Raw genomic sequence first — 20,241 nt, forward strand, 5'->3', positions numbered from 1 at the left:
TCTGAGATATTATGAATTCTTTGAAAAAAAAAAATATAAAAATTAAATGCAAAAAGAGAGTTGGAATACCTTAAGCTATGAAACTACTGTAGAAATTTTTAAAAAATCGTTTTTTCTTTGTTTAAATATGCGTTAATATCCTTAAAAAAGACATACGCAAAGGCCTAATGGCGAAATGCCTAAATACTTTCAGTTTGAGCGATGTTTGGGCCAGTCGCTTGCTGCCGGTGTGTGTCGTATCGAAAATTTTAAGAAAAATTGTTGCTGCCTGTCACTCAAAATAGACTACGCCGCCAATTTCTTTTATAGCATTTTGATTTGATTTTTTGATTTGTGCAGTAAACAATTATTTTCACATTTTTGATTTACTTCATAGTTCCGTTGAAAAAAGTCTCAAAATGTCGGGCATGCACCTCAAATCATACCATAAAATCATTGCTAGTGGCAAAATCTATTTCGCAGACTTCTTCGCAAAAAGCCCAAAAATGGGCATTAAATCGTTGACTTCAAAGTAAAACATGTGTTTATATTATATTATATTAATATTTTGCGAATCGCATCGAATTCAGATATAATTATGCCGCTACAGTGGCCGAGCCCGTAAATCGCCAACAAGAAGAAGAAGAACTAAATGTGTGTGTGGCTTTTATTTTCTCATATTCTTTGGCTTTCTCTTGTATGATAATAAGAATAAAGTAAGAAAAGTTCATCTAAAGCGCAAAAAAACCTCTAAAAACGGACCTTAGCGCTATGCTGCCTCCCTGATCTTCTTTTAGCGCATACGCGTATGCAGGTGATTTTCGTTTAATACTCAGTTGTAGAGTTCATTTTGCTAGTCTCACCACTAGGCCTACGTATAATGGGCAACAATTTGAGATATCATTATATTCCATTTTGCCCGGAAATAACAGAGTTTTCTGTTTGTGGAATATTCTTTTGAATGACTATTTGAGTAGTTCCAGAGTACCAAATACATATTCATACTCTCACTGTATATGCACTAACACGCTCACATATAAAGGGTGGTTAAATATCAAGGGCCTATGTTGAATGTAAACCGCACCTACACGTTAAGCTTTTTTTTGCATTTGATTTGACATTTTTCAATTTCAGATTAATTCAATTTGAACCATGGAAAGATACACAATCGAGCAGTGCGTTAAAGTTATTCAGGCTTATTATGAAAACGGGCGTTAAAATCAAAATGCATATCAAAGAAAATCATCTTCAGTGATGAGGCACATTTTCACCTCAGTGGATTCGTCAATAAGCAGAATTTCCGCATTTGGGCAAATGATAATCCAAGACTGATTGCCGAAAAACCAATGCACCCACAAAGAGTGACGGTTTGGTGCGGTTTATGGCCCGGCGGCATCATTTGGCCGTATTTTTTCCAAAATGATGTCGGTCAGGCAGTTACTGTGAATAGTGTTCGCTATCGTGAGATAATAACGAACTTTTTATGGCCCGAATTGGAAGATATGGATGTGGACAACATGTGGTTTCAACAGGGCGGTGCCACTCGTCACAAAGCTAATGAAACAATGGCTCTTTTGCGCGAAAATTTTTTTGGCCAAATAATTTCAAGTCGCGGCGATGTCAATTGGCCACCAAGATCATGTAATTTGACACCGTTGGACTTCTTTCTTTGAGGTTGTTTGAAAGCAAAGGTGTACGTCAATAAGCCAGCAACATTTCAAGAGCTAAAGGATGAGAAAATTCGGCACATTAACGGCATAGAACCTCAATTATTCCTCAGCGTCATCGAAAATTTGGATCATCAGATGGAGGTGTGCCACCGAGGCCGCGGCGGCCATTTGGCCAATATTTTGTTCCATATATAATTGAACTATACCAATATTATCATAATAAAGAGAAATGACAATAATTTCCAAAAAAATTGTATTTACTTCAAAATCAATACCGGCCCTTGAAACTTAACCACCCTTTATATGCAAGCATATGTTTTTTTATGTACGGCTTATCAGTTTATCAAGTTTTCATTTAAAATTCATATTTATCTGCGCTTTGTTAATACTAAAGCACCACTTCTTATGACGTCACTCTAACGCATTTTTTTTGTTTAAACTTGGCAATGCGATAAGCCGATAGCGCTAGTGAGCGCATGAAAAGCATATTCCATACCTTATCAGGGTTTGTAGTTATAAAATTAAAAATGTTATGTGCATACAAATGTATGCAAAAACATTGTTTGTGTTTACTTAACAAAGAAATTCGGAGTGACTGTTGGCATTTTTCGGTCACTAAGTGCCTTCGGCATCTGAATAGTAGACACGCGAACTTATTCAGCATTTCGATATTGCAACTCGTCGAAAGTACAATACTGACATCACAACGTCCGTCAGCACAACTAATCCTCACACCACAAAGATTTCAGAAATTCGAGTTCTCTGCAACAAAAGAAATATTGCCGCGTGGAAACTTGTCGGGAATGCATGTCGTCAAATGAACGAAACACTCCGTGAACTTTCCGTCTGTTCTCGTTAAGCCTCAACTGCATAATTTACCAATCAATATTGAAAAACCGAGCAGTGTGTCTTGATAAATAAATTTGTATTATATATTGCTAGAGTTTTTTACTTAGAAAAAAAAACAAGGTCCACAGTATAGTATATATGCAAGCATTTATATATATTTCGATTGCATTGGCATAAATTCCCCGCAAGTAGAAAAAGGATAAAAATAAATGTATAAATGTGATAACAAAAAATCCACCGGCTTTGGGCATTATGTGCAATCAATCATACAGCCAGCTTATCACTAAAAACTTTTCTTTGAAATTTTGCTAAGTGGGGCATTTGTTTGGTTACTGCCCATATAATAAAATATGAGAGCGTTGGTGAATGTGAAACAGTCGTTTTATAACAAAGAGGAGTATGTAGTAAAATATGCATAATGAAAAATACAAAGTGCACATACTTACACACACACACATACAATACTTATGCATGAGAAAGAGTACTATTGCCAATATTAATGAGAAGGCACAGATAACTGAATTCATAACTGAGTTCAATGCTTTTAATCGCTTTGTTAGTGTATAGAGGGTATTCAGGTAACGGTGTGATATTAAAAGGGTAAATAAATTGCAAATTCAAATTCTGAAAAAAAAAAAATTGAATGATTATAATAATATTAAGTTAAAGCTTAAAGAGAAGTAAAATTGCATTGAACTTGTTTCTTCCACAAATAGAAGTATGGATAGTCAAGCAGCTATCAAGGCCTGCTCAGGTGTATTGGCAACCCGCTTGTTGGGTACAATACCGTTACATTTATGTAAGAGTCCGCACAACTGAAAACTGGGTTTACGTGGGAGTAGAAAGATGGGGTAATTACTTGCTTATAAATAATGTCGTAGCTCTTGTTTTCTATCTAAACTCTTGTTTTCTGTTTAATCTCAAGTTTTCTAATTTTGCACTCGGAGTGAATTGTCAAATCTCGTAGCCATCTCATATTAGGAACTAATCGGTTTTTACAAAAAGTAGCCATTGTTCAGAGTTCAAAAATTTCTATCGAATGAGTGGTCATAGGCGTGAATCGTTCAACTTTATTGAAAGTATTAAAACTTATTTTTGACTCAAATTTTTAAGAATTTTTCATTCTTCAGAATGTTGTGTAAAACATTCAAGTCGATTGACGAAGTTATGAGTATTTAAGCTTCCGGTACTCTAGGCCGAATTTTTAAACACGCTCCACTTTAAAGGAGGTAGCTCCTTCAGCTCCTCCAGCACTCTCAAACTTTCATTATTTTTTTGCTTTACAAATTTATTTGTAATCTAAAGAATATAGTTTCAATATTTTAAGCTTAATAGAAAGTCTAAAATGTCCCTATAAAGTCAGTGAAGTGATGAGCGTCGAACAAAAGATGAGTAAGAACGAAACTTAAATCGCGTTTTTTCCGCGCTTTCGAATATAACTCAAAAAGTAATCAAGATATCAACTTAAAATTTTACAGCGATATTCTTTAACATATTGACCTTTTCATGTACCTCAAAATATTGTTTTGATCAATTTGTTCATAAACAAACTTTAATTTGTTTCTCTTTCAGTTAAAATTTTCATTTTCTTTCGTTAAAATAGGTAAGTGCAAAGCGAAATAATTTATTTTGTTTTCTGTTTCTATTTTAATAATAATTAATGAAATTATCTACTTTTTTGTTAGCGAAAATTGGGCTTCCAGGGTTATGAAAAATTAAAAAAAAATCCTCCTAGGGGTTCTTCCAGAAATACCATATCTTTCTTAAAAAAAGCATTTTGATTTTTTATATAATTCTGCTGCGAATCATGATTTACACCACAATAAATATTTTTTCGAGACGCTTCCGGATATTCGGTTACGTAATTTTGAATATTTTGCAATGCAAATTTAGAAACACATTTTACAAATATTGCATTTTTATGAAATTAACTGAATAAACTAACATTTTCTGCATCGTCACGTAAATTCTTAAAAGTATGAACTCATTTACCGAATTTACCTTACCACCTTCGAAAACAACACTCCCGGAGCATGAATTATACGCAACTCTTCACCTCTTTGGAATATTATTTTTGAATTCAATAATTTTCTTTTAAATTTTGCAATTTGCTCTCAATCGCGCTCATCTTGAATACACCTACTCACAATACAATGACTGCGCTTGATATCTTATTGGTAAATTCTTTTGTAAATACTCGCACACTTGCCATTACTCGACGACTTTATCTAAATTAAGATATAATTATATCTATGTATGTATTGTCTTAACAGTAGCGGCCCATTTATGATTATAAATCAAGTTTAAAGCTTGAGTGGTCAGTATTGAAATGCACTACCACAAACAGGGTTCGCAGTTGGGCTTGCGGGGCGAGCGGCGCGCGGGACGCAATTCCTAGAATTCCCATTGTTTTGCGGTTCGCTTGCACTAAGCTCTCTTAGTTATTGTTATTAATACATTTGCAGCCGCAGCGCTATTCAAAATATCAGTTGTTCAAGTGCCGGTAAACTATAATAATGTCTGTGCTTGCATTTTTATTAGCCGTGTTATTGGCGCTGCTCTCATTTATATTCTACTTGTTGCATCGACGCATGAACTATTGGCGCTACCAGGGCATACCACACGATCCCCCACACTTTTTTGCTGGCAATTTGAAGGGCTTACTCAAAACACGTAGCTTCGCCGAGATTCTGCGCGAAATATATACAAACCACAAGGGATCAGGCCCCTTCTGCGGTTACTATTTATTTCAACGCCCCGCCGTGTTGATCTTGGACAGAGCGCTTATTAAGTGTATACTCATCAAGGACTTCAATAACTTTGCCGATCGTGGCATATTTCACAATGAGAAAGACGATCCACTCACTGGGCATCTCTTTCGCTTGGATGGAAATCAGTGGCGTGGGTTGCGTAATAAGCTTACGCCTACTTTCACTTCGGGAAAAATGAAATTTATGTTTCCAACTGTATTAAAAGTGGCCGATCAACTGATGGATGCCGTGGCGAAACGTATTGCGGCGAATGAGTATGTGTGGGATTGGAAGGAGATGATGGCCTGCTTTACCACCGATGTGATTGGCAATTGTGCTTTCGGCATCGAGTGCAACAGCCTGCAGGATCCCCACGCTGAGTTCCGTGTTATGGGACGCAAAATAATAGGGGCGCGTCGTCATGGCGCACTGGTCAATGCTTTCATCAATAGCTTTCCGAATGCGGCACGTAGTTTGCGTATGGCCATTATGCCACAAGATATAACAGATTTCTTTTTGCGTATCGTGCGTGAGAACGTGGAGTATCGTCAGCGAAATTGTGTGCACGCCAATGATTTTATGAATATTTTGATGGATCTAAATAAGAGCAAACATTTGAAGAGCGAAAACGATGAAATGCGTGCGCTGAGCGTGAGCGAGATGACAGCGCAAGCATTTGTGTTTTTCGTTGCAGGTTTTGAGACATCGGCGACCACTCTGGCATTCGCACTGTACGAATTGGCGCTGCAGCAGGATATACAGACACGACTGCGCATGGAGATCACAGAGACTATCAAAAAACACAACAATAATCTGTTCAGCTATGACTGCATGGAGGAGATGCAATATATGAAAATGGTGCTTGCTGGTGAGTAAAATGTGTTGTCGATTTTTATAGTGCACTAAAACTACAAAGTGTAATATCTTATCTCGACCGAAGAAACCCAGCGGAAATACCCGATTGCGCCGAACTTAATGCGTCAAGCAGCTAAAGACTATGTAGTGCCGGGTCATCCGGAATATGTCATCAAGAAGGGCATGATGGTCACCATTCCAACGATTGGCATACACTACGATCCTGAAATCTATCCCGAACCAGATACGTTTGACCCGGAACGTTTTGCTCCTGAGGCGGTGAAGTTGCGCGACTCTGTCGACTGGTTGCCCTTTGGCGATGGCCCGCGTAATTGCATCGGTATGCGCTTTGGGCAAATGCAAATGTGCGTCGGCTTGACTTATCTTCTGCGCGAATATAAGTTCTCAGCCTGTGAGAATACCCAAATTCCGATCGTTTATCAGAAATCTTTTCCGCTATTTCCGCAAGGCGGCGTACATCTGAAAGTGGAGAAGGTGCAGACATAGGAAGCTGTAGGCTTTTTAACTATTCTGCATATATGTATGTATGTATATATGTTTGCGTTTGTATAAACTGTTAGAGTTAAGTAGTAAATAGTTATAATTTTGAATTGCGAAAATGAATTCTCACTTTGTCTCGCAATTAGTTACTTAAAACTAGTTCAAGTGCTCTTGAAATATTCACAAAATACTTAAACGGATTGCAATGTAATTCTTCTCGGAAACGACAAAGCGAGAACGAGGATAACATGTTTGTGATTTAATGTATGTAAAACTGTGTTAGTATTTATTACGTTTTGCTAAAAAATAGAGTCAATAAACACTTTTTTGTTAGCGCAATAGACTTTGTGTTTTAGGTGAATGAAATGCACAACTGCGTTCTTTGCCTTTCATTTCATAGTCAAGTGGAACGAGTTCAGCGTATGATGTGAAATTCAAATTGGTTTGCGCAGATATAGGGTGAGTAAATACACTTGGATGCTTATTAATATGCGAAAGAAGAGCTACCATATATTCAATATTAGCTTATTAGCTCAACCAATTAGGATTAAAGGTTAAGTTTTAACTCGGGTTAAAAACTCAGTAGAGTTAAGATCGATGTATATTTATCCATTTCGTACGAAAATTCCTTTACTATTACCTTATATAATTTTATTTTATTTAGTTAGTCAGGTTGAAAAGTGTTAATGCAAAAATGTCTGCCCGTGTTAAATTTCGACCAATGTAGAAAAAATATGTGCATTCAACTCGTGTAGCCTTTGTAACACGATCAAATAAAGCGCTTATGTATATATGTGGAATTTACTCAATTTGAGTGTAAGTAAAAAAAATATGAAGCACAAACAGAGTAATAATGACAGCTGGTAACTCAAGTAAAGTTAGATTATGTTGGGTTAGAATAAGAGAGCTGTCAAAAACATGATAATTTTAGATATAATTGAGGGCAGTTCTGACAGTTTTGAACTTAAATAAAATCAGTATTGCGATACCACTAAATCGTGGTTAGGAGAAAAAAGTAGAACAAACAAGGTCAGAATAGCGCTAGTAAAATTGTTAATAGTAACCGTAACGGCGGTTAATATCAACCCCAGAGTCATCCTAGGAATGTTCGTAAGCTCGTAGTCCAAGTTTTTGAATTTAAGTCTCGTGAATACAGTATAAGTGCGGAGAAGATGAGTAGATGCTTCGACTTTACTTACTTACTGCTGTCCTGATCTCCTCGTGGAGCATAGGGCATGTACAATAGATCTAAATCGCACTCTATTAGGCGCTGCACTCCAAATGGCATTCCAGTTGTAATTTGCGGCGTCGAGTACCCTGGTTTGCGGAGACAGAAGAATCTTACAACTTTAATAATGAAATCTACAGATTACAAAGGGTTAGTACTTAAAATCAATGCCCGGGAGTATAGGGCCTCGACAAGACTCTTCCATTGTGGTCTTTGGCCGACCGCGACCCCTGCTCCCTTGCGCGTTCCAGTCTCTTGATGCGATCTGGTGGTTTTCCAAGCATGTGGCCTATCCAGCGCCATGGATAACATGAATGCATAACAACTCGACACACAATCATGTGTCAAAATTTCAAATCATTGATGAAGTTATGAGTATTTGGGGGCCCATTATTCCTGCACGGGTTTCTAATACCTACTCGACTTCAAAGCGTTTTTCTGGGAGCGGTTATTTCTGAAGTGTGTGCGCTATAACTCAAGATCTACTGATCCAATCGTTTTGAAATTTTGCACTATACTTTTTTACATAATTCTTCAGAAATCCTTCGGAGCTTAACTGTTTTTTTTTTAATAGTTCTTAGTCGTAGAACAACAGATAAGCTAATTTTTCTTAGCGAACAATGTTTTTTTAGTTTCCAAGAACTATAGAAAATTTAAAAATCGAAGAAGATCCTTTCAGAGATACCTCAAGAAATAACTCTTTTAAGAGTTTTTTTCCTTTGCGAATTTTTTTTCAAGGTGCTTCCGGAGATTTACTATCACTCGTTCATTTTCAATATTTTACAATCAATTTTTTGGGAAACCATTTTTCAAATAATACATCATTTTATGGAAACTGAGTTTTAAACTAAAAGTATCTGCATAGCCAAAAAAAAAGTCCTTAAAATCCTGCATTTTGTCACCCAATGTAAATTCTTTTTTATCAAAATGATTAGATCATTAAAAACTACCACACCTCTCTGCACATACACATTTGCGCGGTATTCTTCTATCAGCATCGTAAATGGGTATGACTGCAACTAGTGCTAGCATGTACCAGAAGTAAGTAAGTGGGAGATGTGATGTTAATCACCAGGTGAAAGTGGAAGGTGATGGACTTCAGTTCAAATTATGTACAGTGATGGATAATTTGAAGAATTTTTGTTATTATTATATTAAAAATTCAAGGAATTAGGAGAAGTTAAGGGTCGACGCCCTGGATAAAATATTTCAAATATTATTCGATTTTCATCTTATTGACCATCCCATTTCCATATAAGTATGTGAACATGTATATAGGAATGTATATGCTCACTCTCTACTAAAAAAAAATTAAAAATAAAGAGGGCTACAAGTGACTTGTATGCTAAAGTTGAGAAAATTTTTACTGAGAATTTGGTGAATTTCCTAAAGGTGTATCTAACGGTGATTGTTTGTGGGTCAAGAGTTGTGAGTGAATCTCTGATAAAAAGATGTACAGGTATCATTTCGTTGCACCTGATTCGAAGTTTGCTGATTTGATACCCTTTGATTATTAGCTATTGCTAAAACAAAGGGAATCTACCGATCCCCTCCACCCTAAAAGCATTTCTTTCCTAAAACGACTATAATTTGCATAGCGTGCAAAATTGTGTATCGAAGCAGAAGGCGAACATTTAGACCACTAAAAAATATTTCTCACAAGATATTCACTGCGCATTTCTAGTTGTAAAAAGTTCCATTGCTGAATATCACAGATGCCGATTAATCAACAGATGCGCGACGCATAGCAATGACCCGCCGCTGGCTCTCCACCAACTGATAAGGCTTGGGTATAAAACAAGTTTACTAAGCGCAAGAATTTCACCATAAAGCAAACTAGCAACAACAACTACACCCAACTCTCTTTTTACACGGTTTTATTTTAAAAGATTTTGAAATAATACGACTCATTAAAAAATTTTTTACGTGCAAAATTAGTTATAGAATTTTGTTTTGGAATCGTTTTTTTACTGAATAAAAAGACAAAATTTGAGGTTTTATTTGTTTTGTACTTCTGGATTGCGTTTTCACTGTGAACTAATTTTAAGTTTTTCCTAATAAAAGTTATTTGGCTTTGTTTTATAAATACTAATGTGATATGGATTTCATTATTACTTCTTTTGCACGGTTTTTTGGGAACATTTTAAAATTTTTTCATCTTAAAAGATTTCTTAAAGTTGTGGAACATATCTCCAAATCTACCAAAACTCGCATGCATTTTTTAAAAAAATTTTTTCACGCTTTTCTAAGGAACGTACTTACCGCGTAAAAAGAGAGTTGGGTTTAATATTATATTAAGTAGAAAAACAAATACAGTGCGGTAATCCCTCGATTATGTGAACTAATTCAGACAAGAAATGTGCTTACTTCTTTGTATGTTTTATTATTACTTATTAAGTTTATATTTGCTGGGTTTCTGGCGTGCGAATAAATGATTTGATTTCATAATCAAAGCGCCTTACTTGACCAGCCTTTTCGGAAGAAATATTTTGTGACCTAATTATTAAAAAAAATTAACAGGCCAATATATGAAGGCCAAAATGTTTTCGAACCAATTTGTATAAATATTTTCGATCTATAGGTTTTAATTTTTTTTATTGGGGAAGAGGAATTGTTGTTCAAAATATTTAGTGCCCACATTTTTAGTTTGTCAGCTCAAGGCTGACTTAATAATCACACAACAAATGAAAACATTGCTATTGTTATAGGGCGATATCTTCAGGTGGGTTCATTGCATCATTTTCTATTCGCTGCTCTTGCAATTTTCTCAAAAATAAGTAGCTTAAAAGTCTATAAGGATATGCATATGTCATGGTCTATGCATTCATCAAATGCATCGCCATCGACCTCGTAGGGCCTCTCAATGTCGTAATGATCAGGAACCCAGCTTTGAGTGAAATTACTCAGCCTTCTCGTTAAGAGATATGCGGTATTTAATGGCTACATTAGAGATTATCGACTGCTTTGTGAGGGATTTTATCTTAGCCTGGCGCAGTAATAAAATAATCAAAAATTGGGACGGACAGTCGGTATAGTATAAAAAACTTTTCATATTGTCTACATCAGGAAATATCACAGCTTGAACTTCGCTCTCACTATAGGCTGTTATACGTTACCTGTCACTCCAGCAGCATCTACTGCAATTGCTAATTTAAGCGAGTGTTCAACTAACTGAGCGGCGACTGTACTGACATACCTATACATACATAATTAATTTTTCTAGCACTTTTAAAACTTGATATTCGTTTCCACAAACTACGTCGTTTCGCTTCTTGCCTAGTCGAAGCATTCAGACGTCTGCCTATCTTTCGAAGCAGTTCGGGTGCGCCTCCGAGTACTAATCAAAATAGTAGCGCTCTACCCATAAGTGGCGGCATGTGTTTACTTATTTTGGAGCGCGTTTTCCCACACGTTATATAAACGAGCTGGAACGCTTTTAGAGCAGTCAGTTTTTAAGCAAGGCTTGTGCTGTTTAGATCTAATTATAGTTGCAAATTTACTTGAAAGAAAAAGAATAAAAAAATAAAATCAAGAAATCGCGGACACATTGATTGTATTGAATTTCACAATGTCTTTGACACTTCTACACGTACTAATTACTTGCATTGTTGTTTTATTGACGGCTGTCGCATATTTGTTTTGGCGTCGCATGAACTACTGGCGAGAACGTGGCATACCACACGACAAGCCCAGCTATTTGTATGGCAGTTTTCGTGGTTTATCTAAATCATACGGCTTCTCCGAGATTCTGCGCTCTATGTATCAGCGCTACAAGGGCACCGGCCCCTTCTGTGGCTACTATTTCTTTCAACGCCCCGCTGCCATGATTTTGGATATGGGACTTGTGAAGAATATATTAATGAAAGATTTTTCGAACTTCAGCGATCGAGGTCTATTCTATAATGAGCAGGATGACCCGCTCACTGGTCATTTGTTCTTCGTTGATAGTTCGAAGTGGCATGTTTTGCATGGCAAACTCTCGCCGACTTTCTCCGAATATAAAGTGCGTGGTATGTTTCCGTTGATGTGCAACGGGGCACAGCAATTGGTTCAAACACTTGATGCGTTGGTGCAGCGCAACGTTAATGTGGAAGTGAAAGAGTTGATGGGTCGCTACGCCACCGATGTGATTGGCAAGTGCGCTTTGGGTATTGAATGCAACAGCCTTAAAAATCCGAATGCTGAGTGTCGCGCTATTGGACGTCGCATCTTCACCGATCGCCGTCATAGTCCGTTAGTGTCTGGCCTTATAGAGGGTTTTCCCAAATTGGCGCGCAAGCTGCGCATGGCTGTAATTCATGAGGATATAGCAAATTTCTTTGTGCGACTGGTGCGGGAGAATATGGAATATCGAGAGAAGCATAATGTACGTGGCAACGACTTGATGAATCTGATGATGGAGTTGAATAAGAGTAAGAAATTAAGGTATGATGAAAATGATGAATTTAAGGGTCTGACTGTAGAGGAGATGACAGCGCAAGCGTTTTTCTTCTTTGCTGCAGGTTCCGAGAAGTCATCATCGACGCTCTCTGGTGCATTGTACGAGCTGGCTAGGCAATCGGAGATTCAGGAACGTCTACGCAGTGAGATTATTGAGACATTGTGTCAACACGACAACGAACTCACCTATGAGTGTCTGCATGAGATGAAATACATGAAGCAGGTGTTATCAGGTAAGTGAGTCTTTGCGTCATTAATATACAATACAATTGTGACAATGTGTGTTTTCCATAGAAACCTTGCGTAAGTATCCAGTATTGCCTCATCTGGTGCGCCAAGCGTTGCTCGACTACCCCGTGCCGGATCATCCCGAGTATGTCATACCAGCAGGCGTTTTGGTTACAATACCCGTTATTGGCATACATTATGATCCTGAAATTTATCCCGATCCCGAGAAATTCGATCCAGAACGCTTCACGCCGGAAAACGTAAAGATGCGTGAGCGGATTGGGTGGCTACCATTTGGCGATGGGCCGCGCAAGTGCATCGGCTTTCGATTTGCGGAGATGGAGATGCGGACTGCATTAGTGTATCTGTTGAAGAATTTTAAATTTTCTGTCAGTGAACTGACGAAGAGTACTTCAATCAATTTGAGAGGAGATACGTTCTTAAAGGTGGAGCGTATTTAGTGTGCGAGTATAAAATTAGTGTAATTTTAGTGTAGTTTATAGTCTGTAAGTCAAGATACTTAATAACGTCTTTGGAAAAGTAGTTTTATATTTTTCTTAAAATAGGTTTTTTGACCAAAATGAGCTTATTTATCATAGACTGAATGTGACTTCCTTATGCCTGTACGTTGGTGTAAATGTATATATAGAGTCCACGTGAAATTGCGAGTACAAAGTTTTAATTGCGAATGTGAGTTAGGTGTAGATTGTTAAGATATTTATTGCTTTTTGAAATCTCCGATTCCCAGTAGATTTGCGAAATCTAAGACTTTGTTTGAGCTTGTTTATTTTCGTCCATTAGATGGGACAGTTTTCGTACCTTCAATTTCTTAGACGCGAATCCGTATATGGGATATGGATTTTTAAAAGTTTTTTGTTAAATATAAGCTTTTTGGTTGATGAACAAAACCATTTTTAAAGAATTTTGTAAGCTTTACTTTTGTATTTTAAAAGTAATATTTGTGAATCAATATGAATTTAAAAGTTATCAAAATGTATTTGGGGAGACATGTTTTTATTAAATATTTACTTAGTCTTCTAACTATTGCATTTTCCTGCTGAATCCAATGATGCTCCTCCAGAGTATAAAACTTCTATTATATCCTGTGACAGCCCAAGAAGACTTGAAAGTTGCAGTATTTTAAGGGCAAAGAGTTCCACCATCCCATTCTTAACATATTTGCTCTTGGAAGTAAAGGCCTCTATGGAATGCACTATGATTTGCACAAAACTGGCAACATATGGCAGTATAAATGCTGACGTTTGCTTACATAAAGTTCACACATAACACCAAAGGTTTTAGGCCAATTAGGCTATCCTCTTTTTTTGTGCTAAAAACATTAGAAAGAATAATAAAAGATCATATTAAGGCTAACATCAACCCTAACAAGTTTAGTATCTCACAACATGCGTACTGTAAAGGGAAATCTACTGAAACAGCACTTAACTCACTTGTTACAGAAATCGAGAAGTCAATTTATAATAAAGAATTCACACTGTAGCGTTCCTTGATATCGAGGGCGCGTTCAACAACGTCCTACCGAATACCATAATAAAGGCACTGACTGATTTCGGGGTCTCTGGGGCTCTGGTTGAGTTCATCAAAAACATGCTATTGAGCAGATTTGTGACCTCAAAGATCAAGGAACAAGTTAGTAGAGGACCACCTCAAGGCGGTGAGCTGTCCCCTCTCCTATGGGTGCTGGCATTAAACTTCTTGCTAAAGAGCCTAGAGGAGAGAGGACAACACGTCGTAGCATATGCGGATGATGTTGCAATGGTAATATAGTAAGAGGGAAATTTCTCAATACACTTAGAGAAGTCATGCAAGATGTACTAAACATGGTTGAAAACTGGTCAAAAGCAAATGGGATAAGCGTCAACCCCAATAAAACTGAACTCATCCTATTTACCAGGAAACATAAAATTCCAAATATAGCTCCCCCGACTCCAGGTGGAACGGCACTGCCATTCAGTGATGAGGCCCGCTACTTAGGTCTAATACTAGACAGAAAACTAAGTTGGAAGGCAAATGTCGTAGATAGAGTAAAGAGAGCGCCAATAGCACTCTACTCTTGTAAACAGCTAATAGGACTAAGTTTGGATCTTTCCCCATCTATCGTATATTGGCTTTAGATAAGTTAAATTTTAAAAGAACCATGGTACATGTACAATGAATGGCCCGTCTTTGCATCTGCGGGGCCCTTAGGGCTACACCCACAAAGGCACTAAATATTATGCTTAACCTTTCACCAATAGAGCAATTCGGTAAGCAAACAGCTGCCAAAGCAGCTCTCAGACTAAGAGAAATCGGCCTACTCAGAATGAACCAAAGAGGACACTCTTCCATTTTAGAAAAATTCCCCTGCATTCCTGGCACAACGGATTTCTGTAAGACCAAGGATATCAACTTAAATAAATCCTTCGTCATAGTATTTCCTTCCAAAGAGGAATGGGGTAACGGGCTTATTGTTAAGAAAAATGATATAAACATCTAGATCTACAGATGGCTAAAAACTAGACCACAAAGTAGGTGGAGGGGTTTACTCCGATAAGCTCGGAGTATGCCAATCATTTCGCCTACCTGATCATTGCAGTGTATTTCAGGCGAAAGTCACTGCCATAAAAGAGGGACTTACGGTAATAAAAACGAGAATATTATCCAGAAATGAAGTCTTCATATACTCGGACAGTCAAGCGGCAATAAAAGCGCTTGAATCTAAAACATATCCGTCAAAAACAGTCTTAGAATGTTTTAAACATCTAAATGACGTAAATAAGTGCTATTGTGCACCTTATTTGGGTGCCAGGCGACAGGAATATAGCAGGAAACTGCAAGACGGATGAACTTGGTCGAATAGGTAAATACAAGCTGGCAAAACCCCGCAACATGCGAACTAAGGAGATAGACATAGCCGAAATCGAACAGCGGTCGATCGAAAATTTTGTTAAGATTTAACAGAGAAGCTATAAGAAAAATGATAGGGGTATTAATTGGTCATTGTTTAATAGGCAGCCACGCTAGAAGGTTAGGACTGCCGTACTTCGATTTCTGTAGAAGCTGTCTCAATACAGAAGTAGAGGAAACAGTCAGATACCTTTTATGTGAGTCTGAAAGCATAGCTATGAGGAGGCTGCGCACTCTTGATACAGCATTTTCAATCGATGTAGCGGACATAGTGCATTCAAAACTAACGAAGCTCTGCTCGTTTATTAAAGCTACCGGATGGTTTAAAAGGAACACGTAGGGTAAGGATAACCTCCAGTGATATCACAATGGACCTGGGAAAGGTCTAATTGTGTCGCTACGACAACCACCCTACCTACCTGCTTATATTATATAATATTTTTAAAACTTGTTCATTTAATAGTATTCTTTCCCATAACTTGAAAACTTGTGCGTGAGAGAAATAAACCCGATTTTCGGAGACAGTAAGCTATTCGATATAGGAATTGGACAGTGGCATCCGGGGAGCAAAAAAAAAAAAAATTAATAAAACTTGATAGCCAATATAACCAAAAAACAGGTCGCGCCACTCTGATTTTTGATGGTTTTAAAATCTGTTTTAAAGCTTTCAGATAAAATTTTCAGCAAAATTTCGAAAATTCTATTCCTTTTTTGTTCCTCATACTCCCAGCTTCATGATGATACCCACTGGAGCTCGAACTAGCTTTCGGTACAGTTTTTTACAAACCTGCAATTTGCTATATATTAGACTAATTTTAGTCATATTTCCTGTTTGCGTAAAAAGTTTTTCCATTTATGCCACACAAGCCCAATAAGTGAGTGAGCACACCTCGTATTTATTCATAGCATATTTCGACCTTATTACACTTTTCCCTCTCTATCTCTTCATGCGAAGCAGAAGTACTTTTACGCAAACAAATAAAATCATTTTTTTCTACCGAGTAGTTTAAGCACTAGTACTAGCAGAAAAGGGCAACAGTGTTTAGGTAGAAACGGACAAATCCTTCCAAACCTACATCCTTCCAAAATTTCATCAATAAAGAGGCCTCTTATATATACGTAACTTTAAACTATATTGCGTATCTGGTCTGTCGAAAATTAAGTGCTCAAATATGAAAATAGTCAGTACTGCAATAAAACAGTTCTCGGCCATAGGCCATAGGCTACAGGTCTTATCTATTGCGTAAGATAATTTGCCCAGAAAGAGGTGAGTAAGTAATTTAAATTGCGTTAGATCAATAAAAATTGCATTATAATTTATGTTATTATCAGAAACCATTTTTAAAACAAATACGTATACATCCACACATACCAACAACTCGAAATCAAGTAGTTAATAATGTACACATAGAAAAATCCTCTAGTACCGAAATAATACGCATCAAGTGAATTAACGAACAACAAAAGGATTATTTCGACGGAGCACTAGAAAGTGTTATTTGTTCTCTGCTCGACCCCTTTTTTCATGGTTCGGAACAAGCTCTGCTCACAGAAGGAACTCGAGGAAAAAACCAAATGATTTGTGCGTGTCTACCAATCGGTAGGGCTCGGGCTCTAAAGCTGCTCTAAACAGCTATCTGACTTTCGGGGGCGGCATAAAACTGTAGGCCCGTCCATTTGTGAATCAATATCAAGTTGCAAATAGGGAGCGGAGCTCGGCCAAACATCTAACGAAGACTTTACCCGTCCTGAACCATAAAATAGGTGTGCAACCTTTTGACCTGCTGTTTTACTTTTGTTTATTTAGTATATATTCATTTTTTAAAAAAGTTTAACTCATTATACAGCAACAACTATGTATATACAGTCACTGACACGTTATTTAATACAGTTACGATTTTGTGTAAAGTGCTCTATATTTCACAATATTTTGCGATAATGGGAAAACGAGTAAGCACATATTTTATTTATTTTTTTTTATTTCATTTTTCAATACAATAATTTTTCGAATATAAAATAAAGTCTTCACTCATTGCAATGTAAGTAAAGTAAAAAATATATAAATATAAATAATACAGAAAATTCAATTTAAAAAAATTATGAATAAATATTCTGTAGATTTTCACCAACATTTCAAACTTTTTAATCAGAATTTTTAGAACAATTTTTGGTATGCAGTTTTATTGCACATTGAATTTTGGTATAATAAAGTTCAAATTGCAAGTGGCTACAAAATACCGTTGATTTTCGACATTTTCTTTCACATAAAAAAATTGTCGAAAGTTCTTTGCATGTAAGAATATACGCTCTAGGCAGCCTTAGCGGCAGAAAGTGTAAATAATGATAACCAAAAATAAACATATAGTAATTAAACCGAGAGGCTACTCTGTTGCAATCAATTCGCACATGTGTAGTAGTGGTCCTCTTTTGGCGAAAAAGTACCAGGGTGGTAAGTAGTACGAATAAGTGTACACAAACAAAAGTAATAGTAATTTTATCATATGGAGAAAGCTGACTACAAAGTTGCTGTGTCATGAAAGTTGTTTCAAACAAATATTCGCTCTTTAAATACAGCCCACATACGTACACACATACATATGTTTATTTGTTGAGTAGTCTATTAGTCATTTTTACGAGAAAATACATAAATAGCATTCAATTTATAGTCAATAATTGCAACGTTCGTGGTCAGTTCGGGTTTAGTGCTCAACAGTGCAACAATCGGCAGTTCCGTTATTTCCAAACAACTCTTTCGCCGCAATGGCTGTAACCGCTGTTCTACTCAGTATTCTCGCAGTAATTGTTGCTGCCGCTTTTTATATTACTCGTCGCAATTTAACTTACTGGCAGCGAAGGGGTATTCCTTGTGATACGCCACATTGGATTTTCGGTAATGCTAAAGGTATTCCGGCGAAAAATAGCATAGCAGAAGTGTTTACAAGAATCTACAAACATCATGTGGGATCGGGCCCATTTTGTGGATTTTATTTCTTCCAAACTCCATCGGTTTTTGTTTTGACACCGGAGTTGACAAAAAACATATTAATTAAGGACTTTAGTAATTTCACTGATCGCGGTTTGTATAGCAATGAAAAAGATGATCCCCTTACTGGGCATTTGTTTTTGCTTGATGGCCAAAAATGGCGCGTTATGCGCAATAAACTCTCACCTACCTTCACTTCCGGCCAAATGAGATTCATGTTTCCCACTATTCTGAAGGTGGCTGAACAATTCGTGGAAACCATGAATAGTGAGCTCGAGCGGAATAATGTAATCGAGATCAAAGATATTATGGCGCGTTTCACCACCGATGTGATTGGCTCTTGTGCCTTCGGCATTGAATGCAATAGTTTGAAAAATCCTGATGCTATCTTTCGCAAAATGGGACGTCGCATTTTCACCGAACGCCGTCATTCCAACCTCGTAAATGGACTGCTTCAAGTCATGCCAAATTTGGCGCGCATATTTCATATACGTTTAATACCAGATGAAATTACCGATTTCTTTTTGAAGATAGTACGCGAAGCGGTAGATTATAGGGAGAAGAATAATGTGCAGCGCAAAGATTTTTTGAACATCCTGATGGAACTGAATAAGGGGAAGTTAAAATTCGATGCTAAAACCGATGGAAAGGGTCTGACGGTGGAGCAAATGACGGCGCAGACGTTTGTGTTTTTTGTGGCTGGCTTTGAGACATCATCTACTACTCTATCTTTTATATTTTATGAGTTGGCGCAAAACCAAGCAATACAACAGCGCCTGCGAGAGGAAATTGTGAATACAATAGAGAAGCACGGCAACGAGCTAACTTACGAATGTATCAACTCGATGTCTTACCTGAAACAGGTGATTGCAGGTAAATATATAACAAAAATTATAAAAACTATGCCTGTATAATAAACGTTTCTACTTCTGCTCTTTATGTAGAAACACTACGAAAATACCCAATTCTGCCACACTTGCAACGTAAGGCGCTAGATGATTATGTTGTGCTTGACCATCCCAATTACGTGATCGAAAAGGACACGACCGTATTCATACCAGTCTTCGCCATGCAGCATAATCCAGAAATATATCCCGAGCCCGAGAAGTTTGATCCCGATCGCTTTTCATCAGAGGAAATGCAAGCACGGGACTCCATTAATTGGCTACCATTCGGCGATGGCCCGCGCAATTGTATCGGCATGCGCTTTGGCCAAATGCAGATGCGTGTTGCTTTAGTCTATTTGCTGCGCAATTTTGAATTTACTACTTGTCAACTAACCGAAATTCCCTTGCAAATGGATCGGAACCAGTTCTTAACGAATAGCAAAGATGGCATACATCTGAAAGTGCAGCGGATTTGAGTTTCACTTAATATACTTTATATGCCAGACCTAGCTTTTGGTTTGGTATTTGTAAGAGATATTACTTTTTACTATATATCTATATATTGGCGAGATAATCGGCGATTCTGGAATAAATATTGATTTTTTAATTATTCATTTAATAAAGCTAGCGTTTCGATGGTTGAAATTGCACTGAATTGACGTATCGAAAACATGCATGTTGAAGTCGATCAGTTGGTAAATGACAAAGTTATTCAGCGATTACATACCGACATAAAAGAAAACCCACCCTGTATATATATAATTGGCGCGTAAAAAGGAAAGAAAGAAAAGAGATGTTTGTAGTTAAATAAATAAAATTACAAATAAATAAAAGAGAGGTAAAAAATTCAAAAACTACGTTAGCTGAAGAACTGATCCTGTTAAGTTACCTGCGAATCATAAATTGAAATGCGAAAATGAGCGTAATTTTACGTAATCGTAGATTAGGTATTTGTGTTAAGTAA

General features: G+C 37.1%; 3 protein-coding genes across 3 annotated transcripts; all 3 read left to right on the forward strand.

The window, feature by feature from the left end:
- Positions 1 to 4,889: 4,889 nt before the first annotated feature.
- Positions 4,890 to 6,945, forward strand: LOC129246406 (cytochrome P450 6a9-like). Its single transcript, XM_054885212.1, has 2 exons — positions 4,890 to 6,116; positions 6,189 to 6,945. The coding sequence occupies exons 1-2, from the start codon at positions 5,015 to 5,017 to the stop codon at positions 6,608 to 6,610; spliced, it is 1,524 nt and encodes a 507-aa protein (XP_054741187.1). The 5' UTR covers positions 4,890 to 5,014; the 3' UTR covers positions 6,611 to 6,945.
- A 4,168-nt stretch (positions 6,946 to 11,113) lies between these two features.
- LOC129244398 (cytochrome P450 6a2-like) lies at positions 11,114 to 13,497 on the forward strand. The gene is made up of 2 exons (XM_054882020.1): positions 11,114 to 12,505; positions 12,567 to 13,497. Exons 1-2 carry the CDS (start codon positions 11,401 to 11,403, stop codon positions 12,959 to 12,961), a joined length of 1,500 nt encoding a protein of 499 aa, XP_054737995.1. The 5' UTR covers positions 11,114 to 11,400; the 3' UTR covers positions 12,962 to 13,497.
- Positions 13,498 to 18,087: 4,590 nt separating this feature from the next.
- LOC129245234 (probable cytochrome P450 6a21) lies at positions 18,088 to 19,900 on the forward strand. The gene is made up of 2 exons (XM_054883277.1): positions 18,088 to 19,263; positions 19,335 to 19,900. The coding sequence occupies exons 1-2, from the start codon at positions 18,168 to 18,170 to the stop codon at positions 19,751 to 19,753; spliced, it is 1,515 nt and encodes a 504-aa protein (XP_054739252.1). The 5' UTR covers positions 18,088 to 18,167; the 3' UTR covers positions 19,754 to 19,900.
- The last annotated feature ends 341 nt before the right edge of the window (positions 19,901 to 20,241 follow it).

Source organism: Anastrepha obliqua, chromosome 4 (assembly GCF_027943255.1).
Source record: "Anastrepha obliqua isolate idAnaObli1 chromosome 4, idAnaObli1_1.0, whole genome shotgun sequence".
NCBI lineage: Eukaryota > Metazoa > Arthropoda > Insecta > Diptera > Tephritidae > Anastrepha > Anastrepha obliqua.